General features: G+C 44.3%; 1 protein-coding gene across 2 annotated transcripts in view; it reads right to left on the bottom strand.

The window, feature by feature from the left end:
- Positions 1 to 19,809, bottom strand: part of LOC134107809 (NACHT, LRR and PYD domains-containing protein 3-like) — a 54,802-nt gene extending 34,993 nt beyond the window's left edge. For both annotated transcript variants that reach the window (XR_009942796.1, XM_062559399.1), the window contains exons 1-9: positions 19,711 to 19,809; positions 19,610 to 19,638; positions 19,239 to 19,295; positions 19,003 to 19,071; positions 18,153 to 18,637; positions 8,864 to 8,951; positions 8,460 to 8,764; positions 6,061 to 7,858; positions 5,792 to 5,965 (exon numbers count right to left, since the gene is read on the bottom strand). Coding sequence is in view for 1 of the 2 variants with exons in the window: in XM_062559399.1 (XP_062415383.1) it covers positions 5,792 to 5,965; positions 6,061 to 7,858; positions 8,460 to 8,730 (2,243 nt within the window). In the remaining variant the exon portion in view is untranslated. The remainder of the gene's footprint in view (positions 1 to 5,791; positions 5,966 to 6,060; positions 7,859 to 8,459; positions 8,765 to 8,863; positions 8,952 to 18,152; positions 18,638 to 19,002; positions 19,072 to 19,238; positions 19,296 to 19,609; positions 19,639 to 19,710) is intronic.
- Between the last annotated feature and the right edge of the window lie 225 nt (positions 19,810 to 20,034).

Genomic DNA, 20,034 nt, shown 5'->3' with positions numbered 1-20,034 from the left:
CAAAGATAGACTTCTCCATCCTCTATCTGACTTGTTTTATAGAAAGATGTAGAGCACAAAGGGAGTGTAAATGAGAGATTCATCTTTATCTTCTGATCTAACTGTTTGTTATTTACTTTCTAAATTAGAAATAAACATACATCAAACTCTCATCAGATCGTTACTGTAGAGACACATTAAAGACTTCAGTCTCTTTCCTACTTCTGCTTTTCTCCTTTTAATTTATTAATTACTAGGGCCGGGACTTTAGCGCGTTAATTACGATTAATTAATTACAATTATTAACACTTATTTTTTGCACCGCGGAACGTTTCTCACTGGATGAGTTTCGGCGGACCGATTATACTGGAGCACCAACTAGCGTTCATGACTTCAGACAACAACAAACCACAGTGAACATGAACGAAGAAGCGGACGAGACCGTGTTGGGTGGCCCCGTGAATGGGAAATCTTATTATAATAAACACACGGATGGAAGCGTCGATAAGAGCGTGGTTGTGTGCAAGCTGTGCAACAAGGAATTCGCATCGAGCCTCAAGTATCACCTCAACGCAAAACAATTAGCAGCTAGCGTGGACGTTAGCACGACTGAAAAAAAAAATACTTCTCACTGTTCTCAGGTCAAATATTTATGCAATTAAAATGTGATTAATTTTGATTAATTAATTACAACGCCTCTAATTAATTAGATTCATATTTTTAATCGAGTCCCGGCCCTATTAATTACATCAAACATGACATCACAAGCCTAAATAAGAGGAAAAACTATTGTGTAATATGTTTGTCTTGTCTACTATGGAGGAAAAAAATGACTTAAGTATAAATAAATATATATAAATGTATAAATAAATACAGGAATGAATAAATAAATGTGTACATAGCACCATTTTGGTGCTATTGGACCTGACTGCTGCATTTGACACCGTGGATACGCCATCCTCATCTCCCGTCTTCAACATGTTGTCGGTCTCCAGGGAGCGGTGCTAAATTGGTTCTCTCATATCTCACAAACAGAACTTTTTCTGTAATGCTCAATGACTTATACTCCTCGACTGCCTCTCTGTTATCCGGTGTGCCTCAAGGATCCATTCTTGGTCCTATTCTGTTCTCACTCTGTATGCTGCCATTCGGTCAACTCATCTCAAATCAAAACGTTCAGTTTCACTTCTACGCAGACAACCTTCAGATCTACCTTCCTGTGATTATGAACAATCGTTCTGCGCTGGACCCTGCGCTGAAAACTGCCTCCAGGACATCAAACAGTGGCTTTCCCAGAATTTCCTTCATTTGAATGAAGGAAAGACTGAGTACATTCTGTTCAGCCCAGATTCAACAAACAGTTCTCCCAGTTTTCGTCCTCTGACACCTCAGTTCGCACCCACTGTGCGTAACCTGGGTGTTATATTTGACAAAGGTTTGAATTTCGATGAACAAAACAGTGCAGTTGTGAGGGCAAGCTTTTTCCAGCTAAGGTTATTAAGCAAGGTCAAACCATTCTTGTCCCGAGCTGACCTTGAGAAAGCTATTCATGCCTTCATCAGCTCGAGGTTTGATAGTCAATCACTCCTTAATCGACTTCAACTAGTACAAAACGCTGCAGCACATCTTCTCACCAACACTTCTAAGCGCTCACACATCACTCCGGTTCCCTCTCAGGGAACTCAAGCTGCATAAAAACGCTATGGGAACGCCTCTGCGTGACCGCGTCATGAAGCACGTGTGAAATTTAACCAATGGCGAGCTGGTACGTCATAGGCGGGGGACGCCGGGACCCGGGACCAGGGCGCTATAAAGGGACCCGAAGGGCAGGACCATTCATCTCTGTGCCTTCATCTAGTGCGTACAACGTTTTTTCCATCTAGTAATGGCTGAGCGGTTTGTCCAGTGTGTCCCCCCTTGTACCAGTTTTATTACGGGCAGTGACTCACACGCCTTGTGTGTTGTCTGCATAGGTGTGGAGCACGCTCAGATAGCCCTTGATGGGTCCTGCGCACAATCAACGAAGGCTACGCCACACAGTTCAGGTGGCGGCCGCCTCGATTTCGCGGGGTACTACCCACTTTGGTAGACCCCCAGCAGGCGCGGATATCTGAGCGAGAAGTACAGACCCTGCTGCGGATGGGAGCTTCAGAGCGAATTCTCCCTCCAGACAGAGAGTCGGGCTACTACAGCCGCTACTTCACCGTTCCAAAGGAGGATGGGGGTTTGCGTCCGATACTAGATCTCCGCCGTTTGAACCGCGCTGTTGCGGAGTTGAGCTTCAAGATGCTCACTCTCAAACAGATCGCGGCACAGATCAGGTCCGAGGACTGGTTTGTCACGGTAGATCTTCAGGACGCTTACTTTCATATAGGTAGACCTGTTTGCCTTCAGAGAGACCACTCACTGTCCTCTGTGTTTCTCCCTCTCGCATCCTGCCCCCAGATGCAGTGCAGGTGCAGGCATGGCCGAGGTCATGTCTGTACGCCTTTCCCCCGGTTGCTCTGCTCCCGGGGATTCTGGAGAATGTCCGTCAGGACGGTGGCCTACTGCTAGTAGCCGCGCTCTGGCCGGCCCTAGTATGATTCGCGGACCTTTTGTCGCTCCTCGCAGGTCCTCCGTTGGAGACCCCCATCAGGGTGGACCTGCTGTCTCAGGCATCAGGGTCCATTGTTTACCCTTGCCTCGAGCTATGGAAACTGTCGGCGTGGCCCTCGAGGGGACCCGCCTCCTAGGAGCCGGTCTCTCGACCGAAGTCGTGGAGACCATCCGCCTCTCCAGAGCCCCCCGCCACGAGGAAGGCGTACGCCGGTAGTTGGAAGCTCTTTGCCACTTGGTGTGGGAAACGACAGCTGGACCCAGTTAACTGCCCAGTCGGTTCAGTACGGGAGTTCCTGCAGGGGCGTTTTTCCACAGGTTTATTCCCGTCCACCAGAGATGGGGACTCGAGTTGGAGACTCGGACTCGAGTGCGACTCGAGTCGCACACACGGTGACTTCCGACTCGACTTCAGACTCGTCCTCGAAAGACTTCAGACTCGACTCGGACTCGAGCTTTGGGACTCGTGAACAATGTTTCATTTTAGGAAAAATCTGATGAGCTCGCTATATCGCTCCCTCCGTTACCTGCCTACGTAACGCGTACATTGACACATATTGCTGGCTGCGCACGCGCGGCCACACACGAGAAAGATGTCGAATGCCGCTGCTGGGTGGCGCTGACGGGAAGGCGGTGGTGCCGCTGGTGCCGCTGGCGGTCCGACCGACGGTTCGCTGACGTCGGGACGTATGCGTTCCAGCGGCGGACCGTTTACTCTGCGATCTCCTTTAACTGTCTCTGTTCTGCTCACTGAAGCAAAACAATACGTGGACAAAAAATATCAGAGCCAAGAGCAGCGTGTGTAGTCAACTACTGCTGCTAACACATCCCGTCAGACCAGGATTATTTATTTATATCCGTTCATGAACTTTTCTCCTCGTTACCCTGGTAACCGCTGTCATTACAGACGGTTGCGTCGATTCTTACTGTTAAAATCTACGTACTTCCGGTTTAGCGGCTACGCTTCGTATTTTCATTTTATGGGAAAAACCACAAAAAAAAACATTAAGTAAAGAGTAAAGGAGGAGTAAAAAGTTGTTGGTATGTTTTTTTTACGGTAAAAGGGACGTTGATAAGAGATGGGGACTCGAGTTGGAGACTCGGACTCGAGTGCGACTCGAGTCAAACACACGGTGACTTCAGACTCGACTTCAGACTCGTCCTCGAAAGACTTCAGACTCGACTCGGACTCGAGCTTTGGGACTCGTGAGCATCTCTGCCGTCCACCATCAAAGTATATGTGACGGCCCTGTCGGCAGCCCATGCCCCACTAGACGGGCATTCTCTGGGGAGAAACCCGCTGGCATCCCGCTTCCTTCGTGGCACCCTGAGGCTAAGGCCAGCAGCCAGCACTAGAGTTCCGTCTTGGGACTTGGCCATCATACTAGAGGGTCTCTCCGGTGCTCCCTTCGAGCCCATGGCGGAGGTTGCAGTGAGTGCACACGTGCTTCATGACGCGGTCACGCAGAGGCGTTCCCACAGCGTTTTTACGCAGTGTCTCGTTCCCTTCAGGAACAAAAGTTACATACGTAACCGAGAGACGTTCTTCATTGAAACTCATTAAACATCATTATCCAGGATGGCTGGACCTGCTGCGACTACGTACCGAGGGAAACCAGTCCCACTGAGAGAAACCAGTCCCACTGAGAGAAACCAGTCCCACTGAGGGAAACAAGTCCCACTGCAACTGTGTAGTCTCCATGAACACGAGGCACAGCAGGACCCAGTACAGGTGTAAATTCATTCAGTCATTTTATTTTTACTATGACCTTACTTTCCTACATGGGACAATGTCAACATGAACCGTATCTCACATTACACTCACAGTTTTTAATAATGTGGGGAAGGTTCATTTCAAAGTGCATAATGTAACTAACAGAGAGGCCTGTACATCATGTAGTCTGCATATCATGGGTTCATGGGTTGAAATGTTGTGATCAAACGAGTGTTTTAGAGACATCATTATACATCATAACTCTCTGTTCCCTATATATTAATTCCTCTGCTCTCTTGGATTGTAATCCATCTCTTTCAGCTGTTCAATTCTTCCAGAATCCAATAAAGTTATAAAACCAGTGATATTTATAACAAGGTTCTAAAATATAAATAACTAACTGAAAATAATTCAGCTCTGTAGAAATGTTGACCATAAGAACATAAACTTTTGGCTGAACAGACCCTTTAACCTGAATCCTTTTAACTGCAGGTCCACATGGAGGTTGGACTTAACTGGACCGTGTGGTCATCGCCAGCCTGGTGTTCTGGTCCCTGAAGTTCAGCTGCAACGCTGAAGGCCTCCTGTCCAATGTGTTGTCTTTGTACAAACTGAATGCTTAATATCAGTAAATGTCTCTGTCACCAGGTGCATGGTGCAGGGGAAGTTAAATAAATGATTAAGCATAGATCTGAAATCTGTGTTGAATTGCATTCTTATTTCCCAAACTGATTTCTGTTTCACATGAATAAAAAGATCAACACAAAAGTAAAATTAATGCTAATGACAGCACTCATTAGCATTAGTGTTTAGTGTTTAGCGTTTTACTTTTGTATTGTATATTATTAAAAAGGCTGATGTTGAAATGTTTACTGAACATTTCAACATTATTTATAGACATTCTTCTCAAATATCACTGAACATATTTGCAGTAACAGATCACCTCATACTTCTCTGTTCAATGTATGGACCAAGTGAAGAGAAGCTGTAATCAGTAAACAATAAGCACGTTGCAGAGGAAACTTGTTGGCTGAATAAATCCCAGCAAACCTTACCGGAAGGTGATCTTACGACCAATCCTGCTCAAGAACAAAGTTCAGCCCACCTGAGCTCATTTACATACGGACACAGAAATGCAGTCATAAATAAATGTAGAAATACAGAAATGTAGAAATCGACTTATGTTCTGTTTAGGTGTAAACTTATATTAATAAATTAATGTATTTATTATTTTATTTAAACTTTTATTTGTATGTGTATTCACACATTTATTCATAAATGTATCTATTTATTTATACTTTTTTGTCCTCCATAGTCTACAAGGTTCTTTGTTGGAATAACAAACATAAATTCACAAAAATGTCTGTCAGTCCAGAGTTTTGTCTTCTACTTTAGTTCATCTGAACAAATTCATAGAATGAGAAAGATCCTTTTTACTCTGCATGGAGCTGATAGTAGAAACAAATTTAAATCATTGAAGACAAACTAACTTAATCTGACCTGAGAGTCTCCAGATGACAGTGTGGACTTTCCAGTCCATCACACAGCAGCTTCACTCCTGAATCCTGCAGGTCGTTGTTACTCAGATCCAGTTCTCTCAGACTAGAGGACTGGGAGCTGAGGACTGAGGACAGATCTTTACAGCTTCTCTTTGAGAGGTTACAGCCACTCAGTCTGAAGGGACAATGATGAAGTAAACATGAACAAAAAGTAGGAAAGATGACATCATGTTTAAGTCATGACGTATGAATCTAATTGTCTTTACTTACAGAGCTTTGTTGGAGACTTTGACCACTGGCAGCAGCCTCAGAAGAGTCTCCTCTGAAGCAGAGTATTTCTTCAGGTCAAACACTCCAAGTTCTTGTTCTGATGACAGTAAGATGAAGACCAGAGCTGACCACTGAGCAGGAGACAGTTTCTCTGTGGAGAGACGTCCTGAACTAATGGACTGTTGGATCTCCTCCTCTAGAGAAACATCATTCAGTTCATTCAGACAGTGGAACAGATTGATGCTTTTCTCTGGAGACACATTCTCATTGATCTTCTCCTTGATGTACTGGAATGTCTCCTGATTGGTCTGTGAGCGACTTCCTGTCTGTGTCAGCAGACCTTGTAGGGAATTCTGATTGGTCTCCAGTGAAAGACCCAGGAGGAAGCGGAGGAACAAGTCCAGGTGTCCATTAGGACTCTTTAAGGCCTGGTCCACAGCTCTCTGGTAGAAACGTTTGGGTTTAAGATTGTCTATGAAGACTTCAGCCCGTTGGGATGTTGTTTGTTCTTCCGACAGCAGATTGACACCAGAGCTGATGAAGGTCAGATGGACATGAAGAGCTGCCAGAAACTCCTGAACACTCAGATGGACGAAGCAGAACACCTCCTTGGACAGTCCTTTCTCCTCTCTGAAGATCTGAGTGAACACTCCTGAGTACATTGAGGCTGCTCTGATATCGATGCCACACTCTGTCAGGTCGGATTCATAGAAGATCAGGTTTCCTTTCTGCAGTTGATAAAAAGCCAGTTTTCCCAGAAACTCGATAATCTTCCTATTCTCTGGACTCCAGTGTGGATCCGTCTCAGCTCCTCCATCGTACTTGACCTTCTTCAGTTTGGACTGAACCACCAGGAATTGGATGTACATCTCAGTCAGGGTCTTGGGCAGCTCTCCTCCCTCTCTGGTCTTCAACTCCTCCTCCACAAATGTAGCAGTGATCCAGCAGAAGACTGGGATGTGGCACATGATGTGGAGGCTTCGTGAGGTCTTGATGTGAGAAATGATCCTGCTGGCCTGCACCTCATCGCTGAACCTCTTCCTGAAGTACTCCTCCTTCTGGGGGTCAGTGAACCCTCTGACCTCTGTCACCATGCCAACACAGTCAGGAGGGATCTGATTGGCTGCTGCAGGTCGTGTGGTTATCCAAAGGCGAGCATAGGGAAGCAGCTTCCCCCTGATGAGGTTTGTGAGGAGCACATCCACTGAGGAGGTCTCTGTGACATCAGTCAGGATCTCATTGTTGTGGAAGTCCAGAGGAAGTCGACACTCATCCAGACCGTCAAAGATGAACACAACCTGGAACTCTTCAAACCTGCAGATTCCTGCTTCTCTGGTTTCACTGAAGAAGTGATGAACAAGTTCCACCAAGCTAAACTTCTTCTCTCTCAGCACATTCAGCTCTCTGAAGGTGAATGGAAATGTGAACTGTATGTCCTGGTGGTCTTTGTCTTCAGCCCAGTCCAGAGTGAACTTCTGTGTTAAGACTGTTTTTCCAATGCCAGCCACTCCCTTAGTCATCACTGTTCTGATTGGTTCCTCTTCTCCAGCTGAGGCTTTGAAGAGGTCTTCTAGTCTAATGGTTGTTTCTGGTCTGGCTGGTCTCCAGGATGCTGTTTGAATCTGTCTGACCTCATGTTCTTGATTGACATCTGCAGTCCCTCCCTCTGTGATGTAGAGCTCTGTGTAGATCTCATTCAGAAGGGTTGGGTTTCCTGCTTCAGCGATGCCCTCAAACACAGACCGGAACCTCTCCTTCAGGTTGGATTTGAGTTCAAGTTGACAGTTGGTGAAAATCTCTGAATAAACAAAAAAAAGACACAAACCAGATAGTGCTTTACTTTAATTGTATAACATATAAAATGATGTAATATTTCCTTTGGATTAATCTATTGGTTGTATTTCGCTGCATCTGAAGCTCCCCACAACACTGACTGAGAACTATGAACATGGAAATAAAAGTGTTCAATAATTAAATGGTGGTAAAAAAAAGACTCTTCACCTCAACCTCGATCTTCTCCCAAAGGATTCGGTTCATCTGAATGTTTTCTGTGTTACTTTGTGCATTTGTAGAGTGATAATAGCTGGTTTACACAGTCTGTGCTCAAATTACCATTCACTCATTGTTTGAAAACCAATTATGAAACTCAATTTATGGTTTGTTATAGTTTTCCTCACAGGGTGGTGACCTCGTTATTAATAACATTTGTTATGAATGGCATTGATGTTAATCATTTAATTAATGTCACTCATTTAGTGTTCATACATCCTTCAAAGGAGGAGGAGCTTCACAAGAGCCCCTCCCTCCTGAGATGAGGAGGATTTATGAAGCACATTCTTTACTTCTGTAGTATCTTTATTATACTCATCTGATGTCTTTGTTCCTTTTTAACAACTTACCTGTAAAGTTCATTTTGGATAATTTTTCAGCCAGATTGTTCATTCGCATCTCTTTCAAAACCTTCATGGCCACCTGAACCGAGTCTGTGTCGTAGCACAGAACCATCAGGTCCACTGTTTTCATCCTGTCTGCGTTCTGCAGGTGACAGGGTGGGATTGATCGGAGGTCCTCTGGGCTTGGATAGTTCTTCAGGTGGCACTTGAACTCTTCAAACTCATCCTCGTTGAGTTCTTTTAAAATGTCAAGGATGTCCTTCTTGACTTTCTCCATCTGTCCTTGTCAACTGTAGAGAACAATCACTGCTCTGCATTTAAAGAACAAACAGCATTATGTTTTAAAGATGGAGTTATATTGATCATTGGATTTGATACACAATCAAATAGAATTCTTCTCCTTCTTTCACCTCTGATGAAGTCAGCGTCCTCTTGGTGGACACAAGTTGGAGGAATCTGTGAATATTGGGGAAGTTTGAAGGCGGCTCACAGCTTCACCTGCAACAACATTAATGCATTTATCAAACAAAATCAATTTATAATCAAAGAATCGTGAAACAGGAAGCAAATGGAGCCGAATCCAAAAGTTCTGATCTTTTGAAAAAAAAATGAACCTGATAGTTTGAACATAAAAAATACAATGTATTCAAAATAAAAATAAATGAATGAAAAGAGTTTTGGTGTCAAATATATATTTTTGATTCAGTTCTTAAACGGTTTTGAAGAAAATATTTATTATTATTATTTATTCATCATTCCTCACTTAATTTTTGGGTTCTTATATTTTTAGATTTAAAAAACACATTTTCTTATTAAGTTTCAACTCTTCTTTCACGGTCAGACCTTTGGCCCTAAGAAGGCTGAAAACCTTCTTCAACCGCATTGCCTTCAGGAACCGTAGACACCGTTATAATTATGAATAACAATTTCTTTACACCACATTCACGTTAGCGAGCTGTTTTGACCCAACTTTTCACAAATCACAGAATAAGAGCAAACATCTATGCCAGATTGTGTTTAACAACCACCTTTGAATCTGTGAACCACTGTGAACGCAGCGTAGCCTCCATGTGATGGAGTCTGCTCCACCCAACCACGTGAATATGGTGTATAGTGATATAAACCCCAAATATAACAACAACCAGTCAGGAACAGCTAAACACACAGTAATTAACCATAATTATGTGACTTTAAGCCTCTGGTTTGAGGTATTTTCCAACCTTGGGCGAACCAGTCGTACCAGATGGTGTGTGTTTGTGTGTTAGTAATAGGGCTGTAAAACTGCTCAAATAACGTTCAAATATTCGCTTTAAAAAAACACATATTTTCAAATATATTCAAACATCTGGTTGCTATGGAGGAGACGTACGTCACGTCCAGACTGAAAGTCTCGCGCAAAGCCGCCGCTGATTCTGCAGCGTGGTCATCTTCGTGGAGAAGGCGTGCAAGGTGGTGGGGAGCGGCACCCTCGTTCCCGTGCTGCCTCTCGCCGAGCCGACGGTCAGAGTCACGTCTCGAACGTTCCGCCGTGCGTACTCGACGAAGGAGGCCCGGCCGGTCGGTCCGGTGGGGGAGGGGGGGAGTGTAGGAGTGAATGGGGAGGTGAATGTAGCCCAGCGGGCAGTGAAAGAGGGGATGGGTGAGGTGAGTCGGGAGAGGGACGCTCGATCGTGGGATGGATGTCTCCGACAGCGAGGGTGGAGGGAGGGTGGGCTTCAAGGTCCCCCACCTGAAGAGAAAGACGAGGGGCAATAGAGGAGGCTCTCAGGCAAGGAGTGGGGGGGCGTCGAGCAGAAGCGTGGCGGGGGGTGGGGAGTCAGACTCCTCTTCAGGCTGGGGCTCTGCCATCAACGTCTCCTCAGGTGGGACGGTCTCCAGCAGGTACGGGGTGGGGCAGGGGAAGGAGTTCCTGCTGCTCACCAAGAACGAGAGGGGAGTGAAGCTGGAGGACCACTTCTCTGATGTGGAGAAGTTTGCTCGCTCCTGATAATCAAAAGCTTTTTGTTAGTGCTGAGTTAGAAAATTGTTGCCCTGTTCTGCTGAAGATTTCAAAGTCAAGATGGGGGTTCGCTTTCTGGACTTGAGTTAAAGAGTTGGAACCAACACGGACAAACAGAAGTTTCTCTGTGTGTATTGATAAGAAGATCAGTTTCTGTCCTGACTGAGGAAGCAAGGTCAGCGGGTCAAACAGCAGATGTGTAAGATAAGGGGGGGTTCACACCACACGATCCAACATCCACACTATGTTCATTGTTTACGTTAGGCTAGGTGGTCTGGACATTGAATGTGACCGGATCTTTAGATGCGGGGGGAGGAAGATCCTCCCCTACGCCAGCTTAGGGCCAGTAGAAATCTTTTCTTTGTCTTTCGGGTTATAAAACATGATGTTCTTGCTGATGTTAGTTAGTGTTTTCTTCCGGCCTGCGGGCCGGTAGGATTGCTCCTGCCTTTGCAAATGCAGCGCTTATACTTGACCTGTGATCTGACGAATAAATCTACCAGAACGAGAGAAGTTGTTTGGCTGAATTCTTCCAGACGTCCCCATCCAGGCTTCCAATTTTTGAACACGTGCCTCTGATGCGTTCATTTATTCCTTTTCATTTTAAATTATCTAACAATTTTGGTGACGTCCCAAAGTGATTGGCTGACCTGGATGAAGATCGAGGGGCCGTCTGTTTCCGGACCAGGCAGAAGGCCGGCGGCGTGGTTCAGCGTTGACAACAAAGGAGCGCGCTACAGAATTGGTGAGCAGACGACCCCTTTTGTTCTAAAGGAATTAAATGTCGATTGGAAAAATCTAAAATAATTGTTGTCAACTGCAGAATACGTCTCTGTCCTATAAGACCACTAAATTTCAAAATTTTCTGTTGATCACATGTAAAGTATAAGCACATACTCACACTGAATTCAACATTAGGGAAAGTGAATAAGTGTCCACAGGGTAGGGAATTTAGGTAAATATATAAAGAGTTTAAAAAGGACCTGAAGTCGACTCTCAGTCGGTAGAAATCCAGAGTTGGAGTCTGTGTACCTCTAGTAACCGCAGCCCTACATATGCATGCAGTAGGATTGGCGGTTTAGAGAAAGTGTGGGGACCCAGGGTAGGAAATTTAGGTAAATATATAAAGGGTTTAAAAAGGAACGATGGTGCTCAATTGAGCTACCTGAGGTCCACCCTCAGTCTTTAGGAATCCAGTTGAAGTCTGTGTACCTCTGGTAACTGCAGCTCCACGTATGTATGTCGTGGACTGGCAGTTCAGAATAGAGCAGGGTTTAAATTTATGCTAATCATTAGTCAGTAGAAAATTCAAGTTGAAGTTTGGGTACCTCTGGTCCTGCAGCCCCACTAGTGTGATTTGAGGACTGGCAGGTTAGAATATTAGACGAAGAAATAAGGACACAGGGAAAGATGTCTTGTTTTTCATACTGGGAAATGTGGTTGGTGTAAACTTCTGGTGTTTTACCAAACCTGGAAGCTGTGGATCAGGACTTGAAAAAGGACTGAGAATCTGACAGTGAAAAGAGTTTGACCGGATTACACATCTGTGGGGATATGTATTAAAGGGTAAAAGGGAAAATCATAGTCAATAGTGGTGATACACACAAGAGAAATAAAATAGAAATATATATAAGTGAACTGGTGTTATAAGCCTCAACAATCGAGCGCTGTATTCCTCTAATACAGTAGAAGCTTCTTGATTGGGTTCACAGTATTGGGCATTGTGTCCTTTCTCTTGTGTTCTAAAGCCATGTGTGAACAAATAAAATAATCTGTGAAACTGTGAGGAAAACAGAGGAAACCATAATGATATGGGATGGATGCAAAGTAGGCACTCTGGGTCTATTTAAGATCTATGAGAGATTTATGAAAAGAAAAAATTCAAATTAAAAAAGGAAACATGTAACAGAAAATATGTGAAGTGGGACGTAGAGATGCAGGAAAGAGGAATTTTTGGATGGGAGACAGATTCTCAACCAACAAGCCTGCAGCTGCGGAGCCCCTTATCATGATGAGACAAGAGTAGCACACACACACACACACACACACAAGCACACACACAAGCACACACACAAGCACATGCAGTGCTAGCAGCTAAAGGGTGATAATGTGGAAAGAAAATAAATTCTTATAAAGTTGTGCGATTATTGATGCCGACAGAGTTACACACAGACAGTTAGAAAAGTTCAGTGCGAGAAGTGAATTAAGTGGACGTAGCAAAAGTAAAAGATATAAAATAAAAACTGATTTTAATGGTTTAATGATTTTGTGTCGTTTGGGGTTCACACAAATCAGTTAGTTTGACGAATCAAAACAAATTAATTTGTTAACAACCCATATGGGTGAGACACGCACACACAGAAAAGCTGTCAGTGCAGTTAGGGGAGTTATCTTGTTTTTTGTTATAATGAAGCATGAATGACTTCTATGTGAATGAGTTTCTAGGACTCCAAGTTATTACCCATATTTTGATTTAACTATATGAGGTCAACAATACGTTATTACTAAGAACTGTAACTAAATGTGGAGGAATGAAGGATGTGGTAGAACAATTTTGGGAGAAATAGGTTTGGTATACGTGAGTAAGACAGCAGCCGCTAATTCCAGCTCCAACAGCGTATATTAAAGCTCGTAGTTGGATGTCAGGATCGCGCTGACGGTCCGAGGCGCCACCGTCTGTTCCAGCGCTGCCTCTCGGTGCAAGATGCACGAAAGCATTTGCCGAGAATGTTTTCTAATCAAGAACGAAAGTTGGAGGTTCAGACATATTGTTAATATCCACATTAACGTTTGAACAACGTTACCATGGGAGTGAAGATTAATAACGTTTGATTTAGCACAGCCCGATCTAGTGGATGCATAACGCAGCCCCAGTCAAACGTTTTACTGCAGTGTCTTCTATTCTATGCGCCTTATAATCCGGTGCGCCCTATATATGAAAATAGTTCTAAAATCGGTGATTCATTGAAGGTGCGCCTTATAATCCAGTGCGCCTTATAGTTGCGAAAATACGGTACGTTGGTCCACCGAAATAAGCGTAGTCATGTTACGTTTTCCCCCAAAATAACGTTACTATGTTACGCTTCTTTTGGCCCATTCATTTACATTGCTTTGCAAATAGGTCACGTGACTATCAAGTTTCCCGTTAGCGAAAAGAAAATCATGGCGGACGGTCAGCATATTATTTGTGAGAAACACAATATTTTGCATTTCGATGGCATTTCCAGAGAGAAGTATGCGTTATTCTTTCATAATCTTCTATCAGAGACTGTAGAAGACCTTCCGTTTATTCGTTTCTGCGAAGAGTTGAGTGTCTCTTTGGGAAAGCGTGGCCACGCAACGGCTTTAACGGCGCATTATTTAAAAAATGCACTTCCAGTGGGGGCGTTACCGTAAAGAAGCGTTCAGCCTTAAAGCCACTAATCGCCAAACAAAACAAACACAAAGCACTCGAATCACATTATGACTTTTTAAACATAAATTGCCTTATTTTTTATGAGTTTTCAATGAAAGAATGCATCATTTCCGGGGGTAGGGCTGCCAGCCGTCCCGTGACATACCCGCGACATCCCGAATTATGGGCATTTTGATTTCTCCAGCTTTTGGACAGCTCCAGTCCCGACTTCCAATCCAGCCTCATAAATCAATGAGAAAAACTCCCGGTTGTTGTGAAGTTGTGCGAGTGCAAAGTCCACCCCCCCATCAACCGCTAGAACCCCCCCCGCCCCCTGTCAGCCCGCGAAAGTGTCCCTGATTTGGGGTTGGGAGAGTTGGCAACCCTATCCGGGGGCTCGAATGCTAAACGCTTAGCGCATGTGTGTGTCTCTTTCAAAACATTACGTCTCGTTTACATGGAAAAGGGGGGTGGGGCTTCACCCTCAGAGCGGAGCGTCATTTCTCGCTCCACACGTCTCCTCCTTTTACTGGCCAGGAAAGCGGGCGATCTATCCCACGTGGGTCTGGCTCGATTCCATTGGCTCTGACGATTCCATAGAGGGGCGGGACTTATAATTTTCCCGGCAAACGGTGAGGTATGAGCTGCATTGCTTGCCCTGTGCGTGAAGTGGCCGTGAGGCCTCCACTTAAGTCTCTCTTTATTTGTTCTGCTTTACACAATCAAAGTAAAACCTTTACAGATATACTGTCCACACACTAGGCTAACATAACGGACACTTCCAGGCTTCGTCCTTTATGTTTTATCGGGATAAAGCCTCTGTAAGTAGTTTTTTCCCAAGCAAATCTGAGTTTCTTCTTTTTTTGTGTGTCCCATACAAATATCAAAATATATATACTGATTTTCACATCCAAACACACTCACCTATGTTCCCTTGTATCATGACAACAATACATTTCAAGATAAACCTTTTGCTTTCATAAATATGACAGTTATAGTGTGTAAATGCCCAGCAGTGTACGGTCCGGGGGCCCCTATCGGGCCACTTGTCAAATGGTCTTTACTATACTTCGATCTGACGACTAATTTGCACATCATGCTCGTACCGGCATGGCTTCGCCCTTCCCAGGCATAGTTCACCATCTTCCGGGGTCCTATAGCCAGTGTTGGGAAAGTTTACTTTCTACATGAATTAGTTCAAAGTTTAGTTCACAAATTTTAAAAATTAACTAGTTCAGTTCATAGTTCAAACTTCAAAATTTTTGAAATAAGTTCACAGTTCCAAAAAATGAACTTTTTTTCCATACGTTGCTGCAAGCTATTATTTTTCAAAATTATTGCCACAGCCCAGAACCACAGACAGCACTTATTTGATCAGTTTTAACACTGAAGCTATGCATCAGATTTAATCTTCATATCTAATTTTGAATCCTTATCCAACCAGGGTTTACATTAGCATTGAGGGGATTGTTGCTTTAATGTTGCTGTCCATTCACTCCACACTAGCAGCAGCTGCAGCGTTCACCCCTACAGTACATCCTCAAACACATGCTGCTTCAATGGTCTTTTTTAAACGAGGAACAAAAACACGACAGTTATCATTAAGGTGCAAATGTTTGCAAAGAAAGGTCAGATTCCTCCCATCCACACCGTCCTTGTCAGTAACTTCATAAAACTCATTTAAATTATTATACGCCGTCTCTTTGCTACACGCTACCCATCGAACGATGTTAACCTGAAAGAACGCGCCGTTCATAGACACCAGAATGAACGAGTTCACAGTAACGTTCATCGGGCATTAATACAGTACGTTCAGTTCACGTTCGCCCAAAATATGAACGAGTTCATGAACTATCGTTCAATGAAGGCGTTCAGGCACAACACGGCACAGCACCATACAGCACTTGGAGACTTCACCCAACAGGAGGTCTTCAGGCCGAGGAAGCTCCTTCTCAAGCTCAACAGAGAAGGGGGGAGCACAACCGGGACCGAGTGAGGTGTCAGTCCGGCTGAGGAGGATCCTGACAAAGAGTCCAGATCGTCCTAATTGATTATATTAAATACATTTATATTATATTTTTGTTAGATTGTCCACAAATTGATATTGCTTTAGGTAAAATAAAGGTTTTTTAAAAATCAAATCTCTCTCTCTCTGCAGAGCGCTTTAAATGAAGACATCAATAAACAAAAGCTGAGTGCTGATCAAGAGTTTTGTGCAAGTGATTTAAGGTTGTGATTCTTGTCCCAAATGTGTCAGGCTTCATTCAGTGATGAAACCTTGTCACTGTGAGACCAGGCCTCCTGCTGGTATCATGTGGAGGAGCGTGGCCCCAAACTGAAGCTCATTCTGACATCTGCTCAGGTAACCAAGCTGCATTCAACCAACCAATCACCTGGCATCACCTCCAACCTCCAAAATCTCATTCCAAGGTTTAGTGAAAGTCGGCAGCTGTGTAGCATCACAACAACGTTACAAAGAAGCCGACGCTAGAACACTTAATACCAGCATCAATGTCTGTGTAACAACCAGCTGCTAACATCGCTAACGAGGTGTCTGGCTAGCGGCTAAACTTAGTGACATCAGTGAGGTTGAAGGTGATGATTGTGTGTTTGTAGCGTGACACATTAGATGTGAGGCGTGAGTGTGAAAACATGCAAAAGCGTGTGTGTGACACGGGGAAACTGAGAGGTGGCAGCCTGTAGCTGTGTGTGTTGGCTTCACAGCAACTTTCCTCACAGTCAAACATCAGGGAGTGAAACACGAGACAAAGAGACAGTGTCTCGTGAGATCACGTCTCCTGAGTAGAGACAGTTCAGCGGGTAAGACGCTCTGTGCTCGTCCTCAGAATCGTGCGCTACATCCCAGCCCTTCAGTACTCCACTAAGTTTAGATGTTTATTCTACCCGGACACATGAGCGGTTTGAGACGTCATCCCTGTGCACAAAGACTGGCTCCATTAAATGAGATTATAATTGTAAAGCTCCATGTAATTCAGGTTAGAAACAGTGAACTTCTCTCTCCTCCAATATCCAAAGCCCCTCTTTGTCACCTGGTCTTCTTCTACATGTAGACTAGTAGGCACCACGTGAAGAAGCAGAAACCTTTGTAACACATGTTTAAATTGAATAAAACATTCACTGAGAGAACAGAGTCTGATGTGAGAGTGTTTTTATTCTTCACTTTGAGGATCTGGTTGAACCTGTTGGGGCGAAACTCATCAGTGTCTCACGTATCGGTCTGAAGGTGTTAAACTATTTGCCTTCAGGACAAACTGCAGCTTCTCACAAAGTACATGTTGTTACATGCAGGATTCTACTTCCTCATCACATGACATGTTGAACCCACTGGCTCATATATCTGCTGTGCAAAGCATTGTGGGTAAGAGTAGCCGGAAAAGATGCCTGCTTGCACACTGTAAAATGTATCGTGGATTAAAAACCAGCTCGGTCCAAAACAAGCTTTGTACAACTTCAAAGGTTGTTTTTTTAACCCTTGGCTCTATTTTATTTTAATTGGTTTGTGTCTCTAATAACTATAGAAACCCATTTCCACCACAAAAAAGAAGGGTTAGAAATAATGACTTAAGATATGCCCAAGCAGCTGGTTGTTGACGTCACTACGGTCACATAGAGGTGTCCTTCGTGTTTTAACAACGTCTCGCTGATGAAGATTTTAATATAAAAATATAAAATCTTCAACTGAAAAATATATATGAATGTGGAGTACTCATTCTCTGTGGATGTTATCCACGGTTCTATTCAGCTTTACTACACATTAAATCTCTTATTATTATATTATTGCACATGCAGTGACGAATCTACAAGCTGTTTCTCCTCAACTGAGTTGTAGCAGCTGGTCGACTACAACCTGGTGATCAAAGAGAAAAGCTGAAGACTAAAGGAAACACAAACACATTCAAACACTACAAAGTGATTCAATGTGTTTGAAGCAGATGAAGAAATGAACATGAAGCTTTGTGGACTTAAAGGACTGAAGCAGCAGGTGAGAGCAAACAGAGCGTCTCTCAGGTGGGTTTCAGTGCAGGAACAAAGGCCCAGGTGAGCTCTGTGGTCCCTGCTGGGTCCTAGTGCCCCTCCGTCTGCTCCCTTCCCCTCCTCATCAGTAACAGTCCTCACAGACCCCAGATCAGACTGAGCTCCTCTTCTTCATCACAGTGTCATCATTCAGACTAACAGCAGCTTCTCTCTGCCTGCTCACACAGGAGCCATCTTGTTTACCAGCTTTAAACAATCACACGTTCACAAGCATCAATGATGTCATTCCACCAATCACAGCTGCACTTACTGATCTTGTAGACATGATCTTCCTCAGTGTGCAGCTCTCTTCTGTCCTCAGCAGGTCTGTAGAAAAGGATCTCCGTGCTTCACTTCAGCTTCCATCAGACGGAGTGAAGTGATGCAGCTTGTTGCAGCTTGTTGTCCTTCATCAGAGGGGGTGTGTCCTCATGTCACCATCAAAGTATGCAGTCTGACTGGTCCACTGCGTCTCAGTCTGAGGTGTGTTCACTGGGTCAAAGGTCATCGTGAACAGAATCCTCCTCACTGCTCAAACAAGAGTCTTTCAGGACCAAAACCAGCATCTTTGGAACAATCCTTTCACCTTGTAAAGTGTTGCGAAACTCATCAGTGTCTGGGTTTGTTAATGACCGCGTAGAGCTCGCTGGGATCAGCAGAGGCTCCAGAAGAAGAAGAAGAAGAAGGAGGAAGAGGAGCTTTCACAGTGCAGTAAGTCACCGCATCATCACCATCGTCACCATCAATGACCCGAGCCTGGAAACGAGAGGGAAAGATCACATGATGACGACTTGATTCAACACGACATCAAACGCACACAAAGACCACGAGGCAGAGACAACAAAGCAAAGACAACAACGCAAAGACAACAACGCAAAGACAACAACGTAAAGACAGAATAAAAGCAAAAATTAAATACTTTCCATCAGCCTCAGCTCTAATTTGTGCCCAATGCTTAAACTCTCTACCAGGAGAACGATGTGTGTGTGTGTGTGTGTGTGTGTGACTACACTTGCTCAGCATGTAGCATTGGGAGTGTGTTAGCATCATGCTTGTGGTTAGCATGGTGATGCAATCAGCTCAAACCCTTCCTCATGGGTGCAGCCAATCAGAGAGCTCACCCGCGCTGCTCCTCCGGCCGTCTGGGTGTAGCTGACGGAGGCGTAGGCTACGCCTTCCTCGGGGTCGGCCTGCACACAGAAGACAACAACAGGCCGCTCAGAGACGCTGCAGCAGAGTGTCGTAACTTCCCCTTTTCTCTGAGTCCGAGTCAGACTGGTGTAGCCGTGTGGGTGGTGCTGCTGCAGACCGATGGGTGAGTGGGTGTAGCTGTTGGCTGCAGCTGGTGTGGACTCACCGCGTCCTGACGGGGTTCTGGACCGGGCTGGATCCCAGCATGCTGAGAGCTCATTCCCTGCAGGAAAGCATCCACATTCTTATTATTAGTGCCAACTGCACACGTTTCTACTTCCTCTTCTTCTGTTCAGCTCCACTCTGGATTTAAAGGAGGTTCTTATTGATGTTTGACCAGGTCTCCTAAAGGATTCCCCTGCAAACTGCATCGTGAAATACTCAAAGAGGAAATCATTCCTTCTTTCAGGGTTCATGTTTAGTCACAGGTGAGTTTAAAATGTGTCCCTGGGAGTCTGCACATTAGTTCAAGTGTTTTTTGTTCAATCGAGTATCAACAAAAACAAAGATTTAACTTCATGTGGATTTAAAACTCACGATGCTTTCGTCCGTCTGTGTTTTTTTCCCTGAAAAGATAAAATAAAGTCAATTTTAGCTTCAGCAATAAAATCCTTTGATGAGGATGTGTAACTTTTCACCTTCAGCTCTCCGTCTGATGAGGACCACGAGGATGATGAAGAGGACGAATAAACCCACCAGCGTGATGATGAGCCACTTCCACCAGGCTGAGGGAGGATAAGAACATTTAAACCAGGGCCGGGACCTTAGCGCGTTAATTACGATTAATTAATTACAATGTGAATTAAGATTAATTAATTACACAAAAAATAACACATTAAACATTTTTTACGCATTTTTACACTTATTTTTTGCACCGCGGAACGTTTCTCACTGGATGAGTTTCGGAGGACCGATTATACTGGAGCACCAACTAGCGTTCATGACTTCAGACAACAACAAAC

Source organism: Pungitius pungitius, chromosome 20, assembly GCF_949316345.1.
Source record: "Pungitius pungitius chromosome 20, fPunPun2.1, whole genome shotgun sequence".
In the NCBI taxonomy this organism is placed as follows: Eukaryota; Metazoa; Chordata; class Actinopteri; order Perciformes; family Gasterosteidae; genus Pungitius; species Pungitius pungitius.
This window is presented reverse-complemented; position numbering and strand designations above follow the sequence as displayed.